General features: G+C 44.7%; 1 protein-coding gene across 1 annotated transcript in view; it reads left to right on the top strand.

Moving 5' to 3' along the window:
• c5 (complement component 5) overlaps positions 1-17,884 on the top strand; it is a 37,074-nt gene extending 19,190 nt beyond the window's left edge. The window contains exons 18-42 of the mRNA XM_078285018.1: positions 639-723; positions 1,240-1,322; positions 1,845-1,984; positions 2,529-2,759; positions 3,686-3,746; positions 4,682-4,771; positions 5,315-5,527; positions 5,643-5,763; positions 7,359-7,518; positions 7,769-7,873; positions 8,104-8,275; positions 8,731-8,855; positions 9,002-9,082; positions 9,676-9,828; positions 10,248-10,310; positions 11,668-11,758; positions 12,416-12,455; positions 13,089-13,191; positions 13,450-13,524; positions 14,301-14,406; positions 15,121-15,204; positions 15,508-15,597; positions 15,895-15,987; positions 16,862-17,000; positions 17,577-17,884. Coding sequence (XP_078141144.1) covers positions 639-723; positions 1,240-1,322; positions 1,845-1,984; positions 2,529-2,759; positions 3,686-3,746; positions 4,682-4,771; positions 5,315-5,527; positions 5,643-5,763; positions 7,359-7,518; positions 7,769-7,873; positions 8,104-8,275; positions 8,731-8,855; positions 9,002-9,082; positions 9,676-9,828; positions 10,248-10,310; positions 11,668-11,758; positions 12,416-12,455; positions 13,089-13,191; positions 13,450-13,524; positions 14,301-14,406; positions 15,121-15,204; positions 15,508-15,597; positions 15,895-15,987; positions 16,862-17,000; positions 17,577-17,715 — 2,843 coding nt within the window. The 3' untranslated portion in view covers positions 17,716-17,884. The remainder of the gene's footprint in view (positions 1-638; positions 724-1,239; positions 1,323-1,844; positions 1,985-2,528; positions 2,760-3,685; positions 3,747-4,681; positions 4,772-5,314; positions 5,528-5,642; positions 5,764-7,358; positions 7,519-7,768; positions 7,874-8,103; positions 8,276-8,730; positions 8,856-9,001; positions 9,083-9,675; positions 9,829-10,247; positions 10,311-11,667; positions 11,759-12,415; positions 12,456-13,088; positions 13,192-13,449; positions 13,525-14,300; positions 14,407-15,120; positions 15,205-15,507; positions 15,598-15,894; positions 15,988-16,861; positions 17,001-17,576) is intronic.
• The last annotated feature ends 2,116 nt before the right edge of the window (positions 17,885-20,000 follow it).

The raw sequence follows: 20,000 nt of genomic DNA, 5'->3' as shown, positions 1-20,000 counted from the left end.
GCGCTCTGTGCTGCGGCAGAGAAAAATAGTTCTGTGATTTCCTGATTAGTGAAAGTTGAGTAACGGAGGAACTGAGTCTGTTTCCTCTCGACTCTGTGGAGACACAGACGGCTTCTCTGGAGATATTCTGACAAACAGTTTGGACTCGTTGTTGCAGCAAGAGGCAGCGGAGCTTCAACTGACAGCTGACTGGAGACAAGACTGTCTGTGGGTCCAACAGCTACAGACAATACGGTCTGTGGGTCCAACAGCTACAGACAATACTGTCTGTGGGTACTACAGGGATGGAAGAGAGGAATTATATGTAGTTATTACATATTTTGACGCGATACTGAATTTTTCACAAATATTTTGCTTAAAACCATGGTGCGTTATCCTCGCTTCACAAAGCTATGAAATGTTGAATGCTAAGCTAAGCCTGGCTAGAGTTTTTCTTTTTTACTTTTTTCACTGCAGTTTCAAAACATCAAAATCGCCTCAACTAATAAAGAAATGCAGAACAGAGGAAACCTGAAATCAGAAATAGTCAATATTAGTGTTGCACACAGTTAAAGGTTTTAACATAAGTTTAGTTTGAAGTACCGTTATCACTTTATTGTAACCCCATTGTGTGTGTGTGTGTGTGTGTGTGTGTGTAGAGATGGGAGCTGACTTCGACCTGGCTCCCTCTCTGGTGCGGAGCTACTTTCCAGAGAGCTGGCTGTGGGAGGTGCAGCAGGCCAGGTGACACAAATCAAACACACCCAACAGTCTCTGTTTAAACAGGAAAGGACAGCATCGTTTTCAATTGAGGACAAATAGATGAAAAAATAAAAGTAAATGTTATGAAAACAGACAAAAGCAGACAGACAGTATGACGATACTGTGAGTCTACACCCAGAAGAAAGATGGTTCTTTAGTTAGGATAGTGGTTCTATGTAGAACCTTAAAGAACCCTCTGAGTTGTTAAAAAAAAAAAATTTAGTTAAGTTATTTTATTCCTGCTGGTTTTGGGGCATTTCATGCGTTCTTAAAGGGTTCTTTACAGCACCATGAAGGTTCTGCTGTGGTTCCTAAAGAACCATGTTCTGGTGTTATACAGTGCAGTGGTGACTTTACTTCAGGATCTCACCTTCTTCAATGAAGAGGGTTGGACCGCTGTCATTTAATGTGTGTGTGGGTGTGTGTGTGTGTGTGTGTGTGTGTGTGTGTGTGTGTGTGTGTGTGTGTGTGTGTGTGTGTGTGTGTGTGTGTGTGCAGACCGGGTCAGCAGTATGTCAGGAGGACTCTACCAGACTCTCTCACCACCTGGCAGATCCAGGCTGTCGGCATTTTCAAGAACGGTTAGTATCCTTCCTTCCTTCCTTCCTTCCTTCCTTCCTTCCTTCCTTCCTTGTCCATTCTTGTCTTATGTCTGTACTGCAGGTGTCTGAACTGTTGTGTCTGTGTTGTGTCTGTACTGCAGGTGTCTGAACTGTTTTGTCTGTGTTGTGTCTGTACTGCAGGTGTCTGAACTGTTTTGTTAGTGTTGTGTCTGTACTGCAGGTGTCTGAACTGTTTTGTCTGTGTTGTGTCTGTACTGCAGGTGTCTGAACTGTTATGTCTGTGTTGTGTCTGTACTGCAGGTGTCTGAACTGTTTTGTCTGTGTTGTGTCTGTACTGCAGGTGTCTGAACTGTTTTGTCTGTGTTGTGTCTGTACTGCAGGTGTCTGAACTGTTTTGTCAGTGTTGTGTCTGTACTGCAGGTGTCTGAACTGTTATGTCTGTGTTGTGTCTGTACTGCAGGTGTCTGAACTGTTTTGTCTGTGTTGTGTCTGTACTGCAGGTGTCTGAACTGTTTTGTCTGTGTTGTGTCTGTACTGCAGGTGTCTGTGTTGCGGAGCCGGTGCGGGTGTCAGTCAGTCTGCCGCTCAGCATCAACATCCCTCTGCCTTATCAGCTGGTCAGAGGAGAAGAGCTGGAGCTGAGAGGGTCAGTGTACAACCAAGAGATAGACAGAATCGAGGTGAGAACTACTGACAGACAGACTGACAGACAGACAGACAGACAGACAGACAGACTGACAGACTGACAGACTGACAGACAGACAGATAAATAAGCGTATCTATCCAACATTATTCTCTCTATATTATCTATCATTTCTCTATCATTATCTATCTCATTTATATCTCTATATCATCTATTCATCATTTTTAAACTACAGTATATTATGTATCATTTCTCTCCATATATTTATCATTTACTCCACATTATCTATCATTCATCTATCTATTTCATCTCTCCATCTTTTCCTCCCTCCCCCTCAGTAAGTCAACTTTATTTATAATGCGCCTCAAAACAAATGTTACAAGGCACAGAACAATGATAAAACAGCAATACAGATGACAGAAATAGAGATAAAAAAACGAAAGAAATATAAATTAAACAGACATCCTAACAACAAACACAGAGACAGACACACATGTTAAACTCTGTCCAGCGTTGTGTTTACTCTGCTGTGTGTGTGTGTGTGTGTGTTTCATCCACCCGTCCCTCTCTCACCTCCTCAGTACTGTGTGACGCTGACCGTCGGCCCGGCGCTGTGCCTGCTCCGCTCCCAGCCGGCCGGGGGGGCGGGGCTTCACTCCACCGCCTGCGTCTGGAGCAAGCTGGGGGGGGGAGGGGTGGGGAAAGTGTCCTTCACCCTGCTGGGCCTGGAGCCTGGAGAACACACACTCACCTTCACCCTGCGCACAAGGCGGGGACCCAGAGACATCCTGCAGAAGAAGCTACGAGTCGTGGTAAAGATGGAGCGGGGGCGGGGGGGTATGAGCAGATGGGTGAATGATAGATACTGCGTGGATAGAAGAATGGATGGGTAGGTAGATGGCAGTGGTGGAAAGAGTACTACAATGTCCTACTCCAGTAGAAGTACTGTTACTAAAAATCTACTGCAGTAAAAGTAAAAAGTGTGTGATTTAAAATGTCCTCAGAGTAAAAGTTCCTGAGTTCCTCTTTAGAACAGAGAACGTTGTTAGCTGTGATCTTTTCCATGTGATTCTAACAGGAGAGAGGTCAGAGTTCAAACTAGATTCTTTTCACTGGAAACATTAGAAACGACAAAATAAAGTGCAGAAACAAAGTAAAGTCAGATTCCTCTTCTCACTGTGAATGGATCCACAGTTTGTCAGTTTCTGTTGATCCAGTTTCTGTTGATCCAGTTTCTGTTGATCCAGTTTCTGTTGATCCAGTTTCTGTTGATCCAGTTTCTGTTGCTGATGGAGAGACACAACCTGTTCTGTGATGGATGGATTTAAAATGGACTGAAGGACAAAACTGCAGGAGAGATGGACTGAAGGGAAAGTCAAATTACTGACTTAAATACTCAAAAAAGTACAAGTACACAAAAAAGCTGCTCAGTTACAGTAACGTGAGTAAATGTAATTAGTTATTATCTACCAGCCTTGGTGGATGAATGGATGGATGGTTAAATGTGTGGATGTGGACTTAAACAGTCGTGTGGACTGTCAGCGGGTATCAAACCTGTGACCCTCTGGTTATGGGACATCAATGGTTGCATACTGTGTTAGTGATGCTAATTTAGCCTGGAGTGTACCATATTAAACATTCTAATTTGTCCTAGTTGTTTACAGTTTTAATATTGCTAATTTGTCCTGGTTGTTTTCTGTGTGTTAATAATACTAATTTGTCCTGGTTGTGTTTTCAGCCTGAAGGAGTGAGGTCTGAGGTGTTTTCTGGAGGGAGACTCGACCCACAGGGACTTTATGGTGTGTGCACGCTGTCTGATCTATAATACACTGTTCTATGATACATACACACTGTCTGATCTATAATACGCTGTTCTATGGTACATACACACTGTCTGATCTATAATACACTGTTCTATGGTACATACACGCTGTCTGATCTATAATACACTGTTCTATGATACATACACGCTGTCTGATCTATAATACACTGTTCTATGGTACGTACACACTGTCTGATCTATAATACACTGTTCTATGGTACATACACACTGTCTGATCTATAATACACTGTTCCGTTCTACCAACAGGTTGATGCATGTCATGTTGTGTGTCTTGTCTTGTTGTTTCTGACTGTGTTGTTATGTTGTTTCTGGGTGTTGTGTTGTTTCTGTGTTAGTGTATTGTTGCTGACTGTTGTTGTGTTGTTACTGACTGTTGTTGTGTTGTTTCTGACTGTTGTTGAGTTGTTTCTGACTGTTGTGTTGTTTCTGTGTTAGTGTATTGTTGCTGACTGTTGTTGTGTTGTTTCTGATTGTTGTTGTGTTGTTTCTGACTGTTGTTGAGTTGTTTCTGACTGTTGTTGAGTTGTTTCTGACTGTTGTGTTGTTTCTGTGTTAGTGTATTGTTGCTGACTGTTGTTGTGTTGTTACTGACTGTTGTTGTGTTGTTTCTGACTGTTGTGTTGATTCTGACTGTGTTGTTGTGTTGTTTCTGACTGTTGTGTTGATTCTGACTGTGTTGTTGTGTTGTTTCTGACTGTTGTTGTGTTGTTACTGACTGTTGTTGTGTTGTTTCTGACTGTTGTGTTGATTCTGACTGTGTTGTTGTGTTGTTTCTGACTGTGTTGTTGTGTTGTTTCTGACTGTTGTTGTGTTGTTTCTGACTGTTGTTGTGTTGTTTCTGACTGTTGTTGTGTTGTTTCTGACTGTTGTTGTGTTTTCATGCTGCTGCAGGTTCAGAGAAGACAACAGTGGAGCTGAAGAACCAGCTGCCGACCAACCTGGTTCCACACACATCAGTAGAGAGACTGCTGATGATCACTGGTAAGTTATGTAAAGGTTCTCTATGGAACAGTCAGTAGTAAACTGCAGAACTACCAGTGATAGGCTCCACAACTATCAACAATAATAAAGAACCATCACTAGCTCTGTTTACATGCACACAGTTATGTGACTGCTGCCAATACAGACGATAAGATAATAGTTTTGTTTAGCTGTTTAAATGTGTTGGAGCCGTTAAAGAAAAGTTTTTTATTCTTTCTATGATGATCTTTCTCTTTTAGTGATGATGTTAGCTTGTATCCTTCACATAAATTAATTTAAGTTTGCAAGCAATGAGTGTTAGGCTATAGGCTATAAACCTATTAACGGTAGACAAAGGAACTTTTCCAGCCTTCTGCTGTTGGTCACTGAGCAGGTGGAGATTTACTGCCTTGCTCAAGGGCAGCCAGTTATATTTTCTGAGGGAGAGGAGAATGATTTTCCAGCTGGTCTGGGGAATCAAACCAACACCCTTCGGTCCACAAACCTGCTTCTACCACTCCCTGGGATTTGTGTGTGTGTGTGTGTGTGTGTGTGTGTGTCCAGGTGAAGTCATGGGTGAGTTCCTGTCGGTGTTAGATAACCCTGAAGGCCTGCGACAGCTCATCAACCTGCCGGCGGGCTCGGCGGAGGCGGAGCTAGCCGGACTCCTCCCCCTCGTACACGTCTACCGATACCTAGAGACGACGAGACGCTGGGGCATTCTGGGAAATGATACCCAGAAGAACGCAGAAGAACTACGCAGGAAGATCAAGAACGGTGAGGGAAGGCTCTGGAAAACCTGTCTGTCATTTTTGTTTTTTCCTGTGTTCCATTTGTCATCGCCTGGTGTGTGTGTGTGTGTGTGTGTGTGTGTGTGTGTGTGTGTGTGCAGGTCTGGTCAGTATCCAGTCGTTCAGAAGCAGCTCAGACTCCAGCTACACTGTGTCTGGACAGCAGATCCAGGATCAGCAGGCTTCCTACAGCATGTGGAGGAACAGGGAGGCCAGCACCTGGTGAGACACACTGCAGACCTGATACCAACACTGATGCTAAAACAGAGTTACAAGGAGAAAATACACACTGCTATACTGTCTATATCATATATACTGTATGATACAATATATGATATGATACCATCCAGTATACCATACGATACAATACGATACGATACCATGCGACACGATGCGATACGTTACATTGTTACATTATGTCACATTACAATACATTACGATACGTTATATGATGCGATACGATGCAATACAATACGTTATGATAGGATACGATGTGATGCGATGTGATACATTACGTTACGCTATGTTACGCTATGCTACGCTACGCTACGTTACGTTACGTTACGTTACGATACATTACGATACATTACAATACATTACGATACGTTATGATACGATGCGATACGATGCGATACGTTACATTATGTTACATTACAATACATTAGGATACGTTATATGATGCGATACGATGCAATACAATACGTTATGATAGGATATGATGTGATGTGATACGTTACGTTACGTTACACTACGTTACGTTACGCTACGCTACGCTACGCTACGCTACGTTACGCTACGCTACGTTACGTTACGTTACGTTACGATATGCTACGTTACGTTACATTACGTTACGCTACGCTACGCTACGCTACGTTACGTTACGTTACGTTACGCTACGCTACGTTACGTTACGATACGCTACGTTACGTTACGTTACGTTACATTACGATACATTACAATACATTACGATACGTTATGATACGATGCAATACAATACGTTATGATAGGATATAATGTGATGCGATACGATGCAATACAATACGTTATGATAGGATACGATGTGATGCGATGTGATACATTACGTTACGCTACGCTACGTTACGCTATGCTACGCTACGCTACGCTACGTTACGTTACGTTACGTTACGATACATTACGATACATTACAATACATTACGATACGTTATGATACGATGCGATACGATGCGATACGTTACATTATGTTACATTACAATACATTAGGATACGTTATATGATGCGATACGATGCAATACAATACGTTATGATAGGATACGATGTGATGTGATACGTTACGTTACGTTACGCTACGTTACGTTATGCTACGCTACGTTACGTTACGTTACGATACGCTACGTTACGTTACGTTACGTTACGCTACATTACGTTACGTTACGATACGCTACGTTACGCTACGTTACGTTACGCTACGCTACGTTATGTTACGATACGCTACGCTACGTTACGTTACGTTACGATACGCTACGTTACGCTACGTTACGTTACGCTACGCTACGTTACGTTACGATACGCTACGTTACGTTACGTTACGTTACGATACATTACGATACATTACAATACATTACGATACGTTATGATACGATGCAATACAATACGTTATGATAGAATACGATGTGATGCGATGCGATGCGATACATTACGTTACGCTACGTTACGTTACGTTGCGATGTGATAAGTTGCAATACAATACGATAAATTATGATACATTACATTGTACACAACATTATGATATTACGTGATCTGTCTACCTGTCTCTCTGCCTGTCTGTCTCTCTGCAGGCTGACAGCCCTGGTGGTGAAGACCCTGGCTCTGGTGGATGGTCTGGTCCAGGTGGATCGCCAGTCTCTGTCTGAGTCGCTCAGCTGGTTGATCCGCAGCGCCCAGCAGACCGACGGATCCTTCGGGGAGAAATCCTCCTTCAGACCCAACAGAGTCATGGTCAGCATGTGTGACTTCATCATCTGTTGGCTCATCCGTGTGTCACGCACAAAATCTCAGACTCCAATGATCTGATTTTGACAAAACTTATGGAAATGATGCATCTCACTGCTTTCAGAATGACTCTGATTGGTTCAGTGGGAACTACAGTTACAGCTCACAACAAGGAGACATGACTTCACAGTAAACCTGTTGAATGTCGTCGGTCGGTGGACTGACCTCTGACCTTTTGTTTTCTGATTGGTTGCAGTCAGCAGGGGCAAACGCAATGGACCAATCGGTTTACCTGACATCCTTTGTGCTGATTGGCTTACACAGAGCCACAAAGATCAAAGATCCAATACTGCAGCTCAAAGTAAGACGACAGCTCTTCCTCTCCTCCTCTTCTTCTCTCCTTCTCCTTTCCTTGTCCTCTCTCCTCCTCCTCGTCTCCTATTCTCCTTTTTCCTCTTCCTCCTGTAACAGTACAGGCAGTTTATATAAATCACAATTTAGACTTGGATTTTGCTTAAATCTCTCCTCTCGTCCTCTCCTTTTCCCTCCCTTCCTCCTCTCCTCTCCTTCTCTCCTCCTCCTCTCCCATAGTTCCATGACGACAGTATGAACTTAGCGGCAAACTACATTTCCCAGCATGCCCAGAGTGTGCAGAGTGTGTATGTGCGTGCGGTGGCGACCTACGCTCTGACGCTCCACGACCCGAACAGCCAGACCGCCACCGAGCTGCTCACAAGCTTGGAGGACCTGGCCCACCAGAAAGGTGTGTGTGTGTGTGTGTGTGTGTGTGTGTGAGAGAGAGAGAGAGAGAGAGAGAGAGAGATTCAGTGTATGTGCTGCAGTGTGTTTGTGTCATACCTGTGTATTGCATTACAGTGATTTTTACCTGGATTTTGTGTTTTGTAATGTTTCATGTAAATGAGAGTTAAAGGGAAACTAAAGCCTGGACTGCTTCTGTGGGTTTGCTGCCATCGAATGGTAAAAAGCGTGATATTGCTAATTTTCCCTTTTCTCCAACATGGCTGACGTACTTCCTCTTCCTCTCAGCAGGTTATAGATCAGTTCCCACCATTTCCAGTAATGTTACAAAGCCTTCCTGTCTCAAATCCAAAGGTTCATCGTCTTCATTAGTAATGATAGAAGGAGAGAGAGGAATACAGATTTGATGTATTTTGTGTATGTGTGTGTGTGTGTGTGTGTGTGTGTGTGTGTGTGCAGGACACCCACCTGTGCTGAGGTATTGGCAGGAGACCAACGTGAAGGCCGATTGGCTCAGAGCCGACCAATCCAGCGGCCTGACAGTGGAGACGACGGCGTACGCCCTGCTGACCACGCTGCTCAAGGTGAAACATGTTCCGCTGCTCTGATGTCATCACCTGATGACATCACATCGCTTCCTTTAGGAACCCAGACAGTTTCTCTCCTTCCTATCAGATTCTAATTAATGTCATTAAAACTGGTTTAAATAAAACCTGATGCTGTGTGAAAGGGGAGGATCCAGTACGCCAACCCCATCCTCACCTGGCTGACACAGGACCAGCACTATGGAGAAGGCTTCTATTCTACACAGGTACACACACACACACACACACACACACACACACACACACTAAATACTTAACTTAATTAAATACTATATGAATCAAGGATTCTGTCTCTAATCTGTGGTTCAAACCCAGCCTGTCTCTCTGCCTGTCTGTCTCTCTCTCTCTCTGTCTGCCTGTCTGCCTGTCTGTCTGTCTGCCTGTCTGCCTGTCTGCCTGTCTCTCTGTCTGTCTGTCTGTCTGTCTCTCTCTCTCTCTGTCTGTCTGTCTGCCTGTCTGTCTGTCTGCCTGTCTGCCTGTCTGCCTGTCTCTCTGTCTGTCTGTCTGTCTGTCTCTCTCTCTCTCTGTCTGTCTGTCTCTCTCTCTCTCTGTCTGTCTGTCTGTCTCTCTCTCTCTCTGTCTGTCTGTCTCTCTCTCTCTCTGTCTGTCTGTCTGTCTCTCTGCCTGTCTGTCTGTCTGTCTCTCTCTCTGCCTGTCTGTCTATCTGTCTGTCTGTCTGTCTGTCTGTCTGTCTCTCTCTCTGCCTGTCTGCCTGTCTGTCTCTCTCTCTGCCTGTCTGCCTGTCTGTCTCTCTCTCTGCCTGTCTGCCTGTCTGTCTGTCTGCCTGTCTGTCCCTCAGGACACGGTGTTGACCTTGGAGGCGGTGACAGAGTACAGCAGGGTCGTTCCTCTGGCCGTTCTGGATCTGGACATTAACGTTCGCTACAACAGGAAGGGATCGCTGGGCCAGGTGTCGCTCAGCCAGACCCGACCTGTGGCCACGCCCATCCAGGTAACCCCGCCCTTCAGGTAACCCCGCCCTTCAGGTAACCTCACCCTTCAGGTAACCTCGCCTATTGAGATAACCTCGCCTATTCAGGTAACACCAACTGACTGAGACTCTTCCAGTAGAGTGAGACTCTTCCAGTAGAGTGAGACTCTTCCAGTAGAGTGAGACTCTTCCAGTAGAGTGAGACTCTTCCAGTAGAGTGAGACTCTTCCAGTAGAGTGAGACTACTCCAGTTAAATGAGACGATCCCAACAGGATGAGGCTGTTCTGATAGAAGAATACTATTTGAATAGCATGAGACTTCCAGTAGAATGAGACGGACTGTTCAGCTGTAGTTTAGACTCTTCCTGACTATCTGCTGTCAGTCCAGCGGAGGTGAACAGTCTGAACTTTCCTTTCTTTCTTTCTTTCTGTTCTCTCAGGTGACGAAGGATGATGACATCACAGTGTCGACAGGTTTTGGGAAGGGAGTGTCAAATGTCAAGGTGGGTCTGTTTCCTTCCAAAGAACTGACTGACTGACTGACTGACTGACTGACTGACTGACTGACTGACTGACTGACTGACTGACTGACTGACTGACTAGCTAACTGACTGACTAACTGACTGACTGACTGACTGACTAACTGACTGACTGACTGACTGACTGACTGACTGAGTGACTGACTAACTAACTAATTAACTGACTGACTGACTAACTGACTGACTGACTGAGTGAGTGACTGACTGACTGACTGAGTGACTGACTAACTAACTAATTAACTGACTGACTGACTGACTGACTGACTGACTAACTGACTGACTGACTGACTGACTGACTGACTGAGTGACTGACTGACTGACTGAGTGACTGACTGAGTGACTGACTAACTGACTGATTGACTGAGTGACTGACTAACTAACTGACTGACTGACTGACTGACTATCTGACTGACTGACTAACTGACTGATTGACTGAGTGACTGACTAACTAACTGACTGACTGACTGACTGACTATCTGACTGACTGACTAACTGACTAACTGACTGACTGACTGACTGAGTGACTGACTAACTGACTAACTGACTGACTGACTGACTAACTAACTAACTAACTGACTGACTGACTGACTATCTGACTGACTGACTAACTGACTAACTGACTGACTGAGTGACTGACTAACTAACTGACTGACTGACTGACTGACTATCTGACTGACTGACTAACTGACTAACTGACTGACTGAGTGACTGACTAACTAACTGACTGACTGACTGACTGACTATCTGACTGACTGACTAACTGACTAACTGACTGACTGAGTGACTGACTAACTAACTGACTGACTGACTGACTGACTATCTGACTGACTGACTAACTGACTAACTAACTGACTGACTGACTGACTGACTACCCACCTACCTACTGACTAACTAAATATCTGACTGACCAGCTGATTGGCTGGCTGACCAACTAAATAACTAAACTAATAACTAATATCTAAATTCCTAACAGCTGAGTAACTACACAGCTACTGACAACTGACAGACCGACTGACTGACTAAACTGACAACCAGCTGACAGACAGACTGCAGTATCTGTCTCTTTATTACAACACTAACTAACTAACTAACTAACTAACTAACTAAGTAAGTAACTAACTAACTAACTAACTACCTCCCTGTGTCCCAGTGTCACAGCTGTCTGTTTACTGACTGTCTGAGTGTTAAAACAGTGTTGAGTCCAGGCTGAAGCTGACTGACTGTCTGTTGACTGACTGTCTGAGTGTTGTAATGTTAAAACAGTGTTGAGTCCAGGCTGAAGCTGACTGACTGTCTGTTGACTGACTGTCTGTGTCTCCAGCTGAAGACGGTTTTCTACGAGACGACTCCGTCCAACAAGAACTGTAACTTCGAAATCACTATAGAGGTGCTGGGTGTCGACGCCTCCGACAGTAGGTGTCTGTCTGTCTGTCTGTCTGTCTGTCTGTCTGTCTGTCTCTCTGTCTGTCTGTCTGTCTGCCTCTCTGTCTGTCTGTCTGTCTGTCTGTCTGTCTGTCTGTCTGTCTGTCTGCCTCTCTGTCTGTCTGTCTGTCTGTCTCTCTGTCTGTCTGTCTGTCTGTCTGTCTGTCTGTCTGTCTGTCTGTCTGTCTCTCTGTCTGTCTGTCTGTCTGCCTCTCTGTCTGTCTGTCTGTCTGTCTGTCTGTCTCTCTGTCTGTCTGTCTGTCTCTCTGTCTGTCTGTCTGTCTGTCTCTCTGTCTGTCTGTCTGTCTGTCTGTCTGTCTCTCTGTCTGTCTGTCTCTCTCTCTGCCTGTCTGTCTGTCTGTCTCTCTGTCTGTCTGTCTGTCTGTCTGTCTGTCTCTCTGTCTGTCTGTCTGTCTGTCTGTCTGTCTCTCTGTCTGTCTGTCTCTCTCTCTGCCTGTCTGTCTGTCTGTCTCTCTGTCTGTCTCTCTGTCTGTCTGTCTGTCTGTCTCTCTGTCTGTCTCTCTGTCTCTCTCTCTGCCTGTCTCTCTCTCTGCCTGTCTGTCTGTCTGTCTGTCTGTCTCTCTGTCTGTCTGTCTGTCTGTCTGTCTGTCTGTCTGTTACTAATGTAAATTTCTTCTCCTCCTCAGATCCCAGCATGCATGCTCCTCACCTGGTTGCCTGTGCAAAGTAAGAAAACAGCGACTTATTATTTTAGATTAAAGGAATAGTGTGGGGGAGGGGGAGGGGGAGGGGGCGCCAGGGGGGACGGGACGGGCGGAGCAGGCCCAGAGAAGTTCTGGTTTCTACTAACAGGGATCATGACGGAAAACATGTTGTTTGGGCCCAGGGTTCAAAATACTGAACTATTCCTTTAATATCTTGACCTTTAACTAACTTTATACTTTTACCTGTCAGTTATTATTTAACCGTAAACATTTGCCTCCCTCTATGTTTTACTGTGAACTTTTTAAGTCGTTATTTAACTGTACATTTTTACATTTAGGTTATTTTTAAACAAATTAATATTCTACTGTAAACTTTTACATTTACATTATTATTTCACTGTAAATGGACCTACAGGTTACTATTTAACTGTACACTTTTCCCTGTTTTACATTTAAGTCATTATGAAATTGTAAAGTTGAACCTGTCAGTTATTAACGGTACAGTAGCTGCTGCAGTCTGGTGAACAGTGAAGGGTTTCTACTGACAGATAAACATCAACTGCATATGAAGTGTGTGTGTGTGTGTGTGTGTGTGTGTGTATGCGTGTGTGTGTGTGTGTGTGTGTGTGCATGTATGTGTGTGTGTGTGCTGCAGGTATAATCCTCCTCCTAACGAGTTGGTGACAGAGTCCAGTCTGACGGTGATGAAGATCCAGCTGCCAACAGGAGTGAAAGCTTACCTGGAGGACCTGAGACAGGTACTGCACACACACACACACACACACACACACACACACAACCCACGCGCACACACACACACACACACACACACAACACGGGAAAGCAGTATAAACTTTACCGCTCTTATCTAAATTCTCTATTTGGGCCAGTCTGATGTCTCCAGTATGAACATGAAGACGTATCTGAACTCTGTGTGTGTGTGTGTGTGTGTGTGTGTGTGTGTGCAGCTGGACCCTCTGTCCTCCTGAGTGAAGTCATGATAATTGTCTTTTCAGTTCAGAGACGGGACGGAGCCTGTCATCTCCCACTATGAACTCCAAGGAAGCACTGTGGTCATTCAGGCGGACGCTGTAAGTAACACACACACCGAACTACCCAACCAGACCGGACCGGACCAAATAAACTCTATTGCGGTCCAGCCTGGACCAGACCGCCTCGGTACAGGGTTCAGTCCCTCGAGGAAACATGAAGAACTGGTTTTAATACCTGGGAGGAGAAATAAAGTTTTCACTCCGTCTGCCGCTGCAGGACGGAGCTGTGGAGAGTCTGAGAGTCTGAGAGTCTGAGCCGGACTGCTGCAGGACTCTGAGTTCAGCTCGGTTAGTGAAGCAGAGATTCGGAGTTATAATCCCAAATACAAGATGATATGAACAAGCACGCAGTTCCATATTTGTGCTCTTATACTTTGACACGTTCTGTCTCCTCTGAGGCCTCCTGGCTCTTCCTCAGTCCCCCATGATGTTTGACATGATATTTAATAGCAGAAGCACAATTCCAAAACAAAAGACCGTGAGGACGAAGGACGGATAAAGAGCGCTGCAGCTGAGGTCAGAGCTGACTGACAGGAACACACACACACACACACACACACACACACACACACACACACAGCTGCGTTTCATCTGGTCGAATCAAACACACTCCATCCCAAACTGTAAAGACGCTTCTCTGTTCTCGCTTTCATGAAAAGATCGTTCTGTCCAAGAGAACCTGGGAAGAACTTTATCCACAAGGATCCGCCTGGGATTCTTGGATTTGATATTTAGCACCTGTTTCTGGTTGCTAGGTTCCCTCTGACTTCCTGTCTGGTTGCTAGGTTCCCTCTGACTTCCTGTCTGGTTGCTAGGTTCCCTCTGATGTCTTCCTGTGTGTGGGGTTCCGTATCCGGGCGGAGTTCATGGTGGGCGGGGCCAGTGAGTCGCTGTTCAGCGTGAGCGAGCCTCAGGACCGAGGTAAGAGACGGAGACTCTCCTGGACCGGACTGACTGACAGACACCTGGACTGTCCTGTGAACCTTACGTTACTACCGACCATTTCCCAAAACATACCGTACATTTGAAGATTTGAGTTTTAATATGTACCCGATTTCCATATTTTTTCCTTGAGGTGATAAACTTCCTTAAGATTCTTCCTCAAGGGTTCAGAAGTCACGGACGTCTGAATTTAGTTGGTAAAACAATCTTTTCTTCAGGGACTGCTTTCTGGCGGAGACGTACATCCTGCTGTGTGTGGGTGTCCAACAGAGAGGAATGGTGCGTTCACATGCCAACGGATATATTGGAAAAATGAATTTCTTACTTGGTAGCCAGCCAGATTAACCGTTAACTAACTAACTTTGTTTAAGCAAGAAGTCACATCCACATCATCCTTTTCATGGCGGCCATGTTTCCTTATCGTTTGTCTTCTGGATTTGATTTTCAAACCAAATATGACTTGAATACAATGCTGCATCTAAAAAAGTATGGTACGCTTTGGAAAATGGTTGGTAATGCAGTATATGGGCTAAAACATGCAAAAAAACAACAAAAAACAACAACGTATGTCCCTTTAAGAAACCATGCTGTACTTGACTCACATCATGGCGGCCATTTTGGGGATCACAGTGACAGGTGTTGACAGTAAAGAGGTCAGACCTGAGCAGAGGGAAACATGTGCTCTCTCTGCAGGAAGTCTGTGCACCAAGCAGTTCAACTACAAGGAGCAGAAGCTGCAGCGCCTCTGTGTGGCCGAACAGTGTCAGTGCATGACAGGTACAGCCCGCCTCTGATTGGCTCTGATCGCCTGTCAATCACACCAGGACTGGTGAAAACTGTAACTAGGTTGGTGGTTGACATCAAACAATATCTAAGAGCTTTCTCTGATTGTCTATGTTGCATGTTGCATGTTGGCTTATATGTTGTATGTCATGTTATATATTGTATGATGTTGTGTGTTGTATGTTGTGTGTTGTGTGTTGTATGTTGTGTGTTGTGTGTTGTATGTTGTATGTTGTATGTTGTGTGTTGTATGTTGTGTGTTGTATGTTGTGTGTTGAATGTTGTCTGTATGTTCAGCTGCCTGTGCCACATACAGAGGGAACATGGACTCGACTCTCACAGCAGCCAAACGCACCGAGGAAACCTGCAGACCGCACATCAAATATGGTGAGAGACAACGTGTGTGTGTGTGTGTGTGTGTCAGTCAGTCAGTCAGTCAGACAGTCAGTCAGTCAGTCAGTCAGTCAGTCAGACAGACAGTCAGTCAGTCAGTCAGACAGTCAGTCAGTCAGTCAGTCAGTCAGACAGTCAGTCAGTCAGTCAGTCAGACAGTCAGTCAGTCAGTCAGTCAGTCAGTCAGTCAGACAGTCAGTCAGTCAGTCAGTCAGTCAGTCAGACAGACAGTCAGTCAGACAGACAGTCAGTCAGTCAGTTGTCTCTGACCTGTCTGTTTCCTCCCTGCAGCCTACAGAGTGAAGGTGAAGTCTTCGTCAGCAGAAGGAGACTTTGTGACCTTCACAGCCACCGTAGTTGAAGTCCTGAAGAACACAGATAAAGGTCTGACCGGATTCTGTTTCAGAAACAGAAATGCTTCATCATCAGTCAGTATAAAATCTGTTGGACCCAGCCCGGAAGAGAGTCTCAAACCAGGACTTCAGTCCCTGCTGTCCTTTAAAGACTACAATCATCTGACTTGTTGTGCTGTCAGTTATTTTATCAGAGTATTTGTCAGTCTGTGGTGCAGATCTCATACTGGAACCAAACTCTTCACCTGATTCAATATGAAAATATGAGTTCTCAGACCAAAGTGAGATTTCCACCATTTGAAACAGAGAGACCACTACAGACCACTACAGACCACTACAGACCACTACAGACCACTACAAACAGACTGCTGGTAAAGTAAAGCACATTATGTGTTACTGTTGAAGCTGTAGGAGTCTTCTGAAGGTCTGACCTTCTGTTTTCGAGGACAGAATCGTCTGTAGTTTTGACATTTTGACAGATGAATTTCACAGCAACATGGAAACACAGAGTTTTGGAACAAAACCTTTCAGTGACTTTATGTTTTCATACCATGTTCCAGTCTCTTAACCAGACAGACTTCACTAAGACTTCAGTTCCTACATCACTAACATTACAACCAACAGTAAGGTCAAAGGTCAGAGGTCACAGCACCCAGACAATAGATGGAACAAATACATGTGAATGCTCTAGGTGTAAATGAGATGCTGTTCATGGTTATCAGATGTGTTGTTGTTTGTACATATAGTGTGAGGTTTATATTATATTATATTACAATATATTATATTATATTATATTACATTACGTCACGTCACGTCACATCACGTCACGTCACGTCACGTCACGTCACGTCATGTCATATTAAACTGTATTAAATTGTATTATATTGTATTATATTGTGTTGTAGATTTGGAAGCGGTGAGTTCAGGGACGGAGGTGGAGCTGGTAAAGAAGGCCACCTGCAGCTCAGTGGAGATCCAGAACGACAGACAGTACCTGCTGATGGGAGCCAGCGGGTCAGAGGTCACACTGAGCCACAGCTTCAAGTCAGTGTCTCTCCACCACTCTCTCTCTCTGTCTCTCTCTCTCCACCACTCTCTGTCTCTCTCTCTGTCTCTCTGTCTCTCTCTGTCTCTCTCTCTCTCTCTCTCTGTCTCTCTCTCTCCATCTCTCTGTCTCTGTCTCTCTCTCTCTGTCTCTCTCTCTCTCTCTCTCTGTCTCTCTCTCTGTCTCTCTCTCTCCACCACTCTCTGTGTCTCTCTCTCTCTCTCTCCATCTCGCTGTCTCTCTCTCTCTCTCTCTGTCTCTCTCTCTCTCTGTCTCTCTCTCTCCATCTCTCTGTCTCTGTCTCTCTCTCTCTCTGTCTCTCTGTCTCTGTCTCTCTCTCTCTCCGTCTCTCTCTCTCTCTCTCTCCATCTCTCTCTCTCCATCTCTCTGTCTCTGTCTCTCTCTCTCTCTGTCTCTCTCTCTCTCTGTTTCTCTCTCTCCATCTCTCTGTCTCTGTCTCTCTCTCTCTCTCTCTCTCTCTCTCTCCATCTCTCTGTCTCTCTCTCTCTCTCTCTTAGATCAGACTCCTGGTTTTGATGTTGGTTTTCCTCTGCTCTGCTGTACGTTGTGTTCAGGTATCGTTTTCCTCTGGACTCGGACGCAGTAGCGGAGCTGTGGCCTACAGACTGTAGTTCTCCTGAGTGTTTGGACTACATCTCCCAGCTGGAGGACTACGCTCTGGACCTCCAGCTGGCCAGCTGCCCTGACGCGTAACACACAGTCTGGATCTGGACTGCACTTTTAAATGAATACTGAGGGAGTTTACACAGAGCTTTACAGTTAAAGAAGAAGCTCAGTTAGTCGACATGAAACATCAGTAGACAAAACATACAGCTGCTCTGCTGCTGAAGAGAAAACATAAAGGCTGCTGAGAATACAAATATAGAAAAACTGTTTACTGTCATGAGCCAACAGTCAAAATGCTGATCGATATTTCTCATCTTCTCCTAATTGCTTCATCATTGTTATCAGCAATCCCTGTGTTTTTGTCAATAAAGATAGAATAAAATCAATGTGTGGTCTGTGTGTGTGTGTGTGTGTGTGTGTGTGTGTGTGTGTGTGTGTGTGTGTGTGTTTGATAGAGAGATGGAAAGAGAAAAAGACAGCGATACAGTTGAGTGGAGTTGTTGAATGGACTTGGATTGATATTCAGTGATGAACATTATTGTTTCATTATTACTAGAGAGACGCAGAGGTTTTACTGGTCACGTGATACAAACAGACGCAGTCCCGCCAATCCAACACTTGTGCTGCCTCCAGGTACTGTCGGAAATATCACAACTATCAGTTTAGCGGACATGAACAACCCAGAAAAACTTCAAAACATATCTGATAATGGAAAACGCTTGCTTTTCTATTTGATGTGATGTTTAGGGATTGGAAAGCATGGAAACTATATCAACAATTGTTGGTAAAAAAAAAAAAATAATATATTTTACTATTATTGTATTGCATTCTGTCTAAATAATTTCTGTTGTATCTTTCAATTTTTCCTCTTTGTTTAACTTTTAGTTGTCGCTCATTTTGGTTTTAAGCAAATAAAACAAAACATTTTCTCCTTTTTATTCTGTCGCTGCAGCATAAAGTAGCTCTGTGCCTCTTGATTTATAAAATAAAACAACAGACAGTGAAAAACTATACAGGCTCCATTTTGTTACTATGTCCGACCAAAAGCACTTGAATACGCGACGTCTTATTTATGACTGGAGATCTCCAAAGCACGAGTTTACGAGCAGACCCTGAAGGCAGCATTCCACCTGAACCACAAACTCACAGAAAGTAGCGTTAGTTTGACTGTCGGAAGTTTCTGGAAACTACGGATTATTTCTACTTTACCGTGGTTTGTAATCACAGTTGTCTTGTTTTCAAGTGACAGAAGTCTATTTCGAAGTCGTCGCTAGCTAAAGTTAGTTAACCCGCTTTGTATCACTGGGTTGCTATGGAGACCAAGGATTAGCTAGCTAACCTAACGTTAACCTGGCTAACGTTACTAGCTTCAGCAAACCCGACAAGGTAAGGTGAAGCAGATGACCGTCGGTTTGTCAAATTGATCAGATATCGGTTTGTCGCATCTCGAGGCAGCAGCCAGTCAGCCCAGTCTGACCAGTGCAATATTCAACCAGCTTCAACTGGTTCTGTGGTAGTTAACGCTAACTAGCTAGTTAAACCGCCTTGTAACGTTAGCACTATTGCTATGGAGACAAGGATTGGCTTGCTAACTTCAGTCTTATCTGATAAATTTACCGACTACAAACACAGCGAGGACAGCGGAGTTCAGTCAGTGTTCGGAACAGCAGCCCAGTCTGCCCAGTATGACGCTACTGGGCAGACTGGGGTTTAGCTGTGGAGGTTAGCTGGTTAACTTGCTAACTACTAGCTAACATTGTGTTAATTAGCTCAGGAAGCGGCTAGCAGCACTAAACCTGAGTGACTAACTAACGCAACAGGTGCTATCTATCTATCTATCTATCTATCTACCCTGTCTGTCTGTCTGTCTGTCTGCTGGTTGGTTAACATTCCATCATATTTTAGGCATTGAGGTGATGCTGTTAAGCTGTCTCCCTCTCTTCCCACCTGTCTCACCCTTTCTCTTCTACCCATGTCTCCTTCTCTCTTTACCTGTCTCACCCTCCCCTCTACCCATGTCACCCTCTTATCCACCTCTCTGTCGCTCTCTCCCCACCTGTCGTCCTCTCTCCCACCCGTCTCTCCCCCTCTTCTCTCATTTCTCACCCACTTCCCTTCCATCTCCACTTCTCTTCACCTGTCTCTCTCTCTCTCCTCCATCCAGAGCCTGTCTTGCTGTCTGGTGCAGAGATGGAGGTGGAGAAGGAGGGAGGAGATGCAGACTCCCAAGAGAACAGAGGAGGTAGAGGAGGAGAAAACACACTGCACTGGTGTTACTGTTCTGCTGTGGGTTTAACAGGAGAATAACCTCACACTACTGATCTACATCCTTCCTGACCCTAACTCTCCTCTCTCGTCCTCTCTCCTCCTCT

The sequence above is a fragment of the Centroberyx gerrardi genome, chromosome 8 (assembly GCF_048128805.1).
Source record: "Centroberyx gerrardi isolate f3 chromosome 8, fCenGer3.hap1.cur.20231027, whole genome shotgun sequence".
NCBI lineage: Eukaryota > Metazoa > Chordata > Actinopteri > Beryciformes > Berycidae > Centroberyx > Centroberyx gerrardi.
Note: the sequence above shows the minus strand (reverse complement) of the source record. Positions and strands in the feature narration are given on the sequence as shown.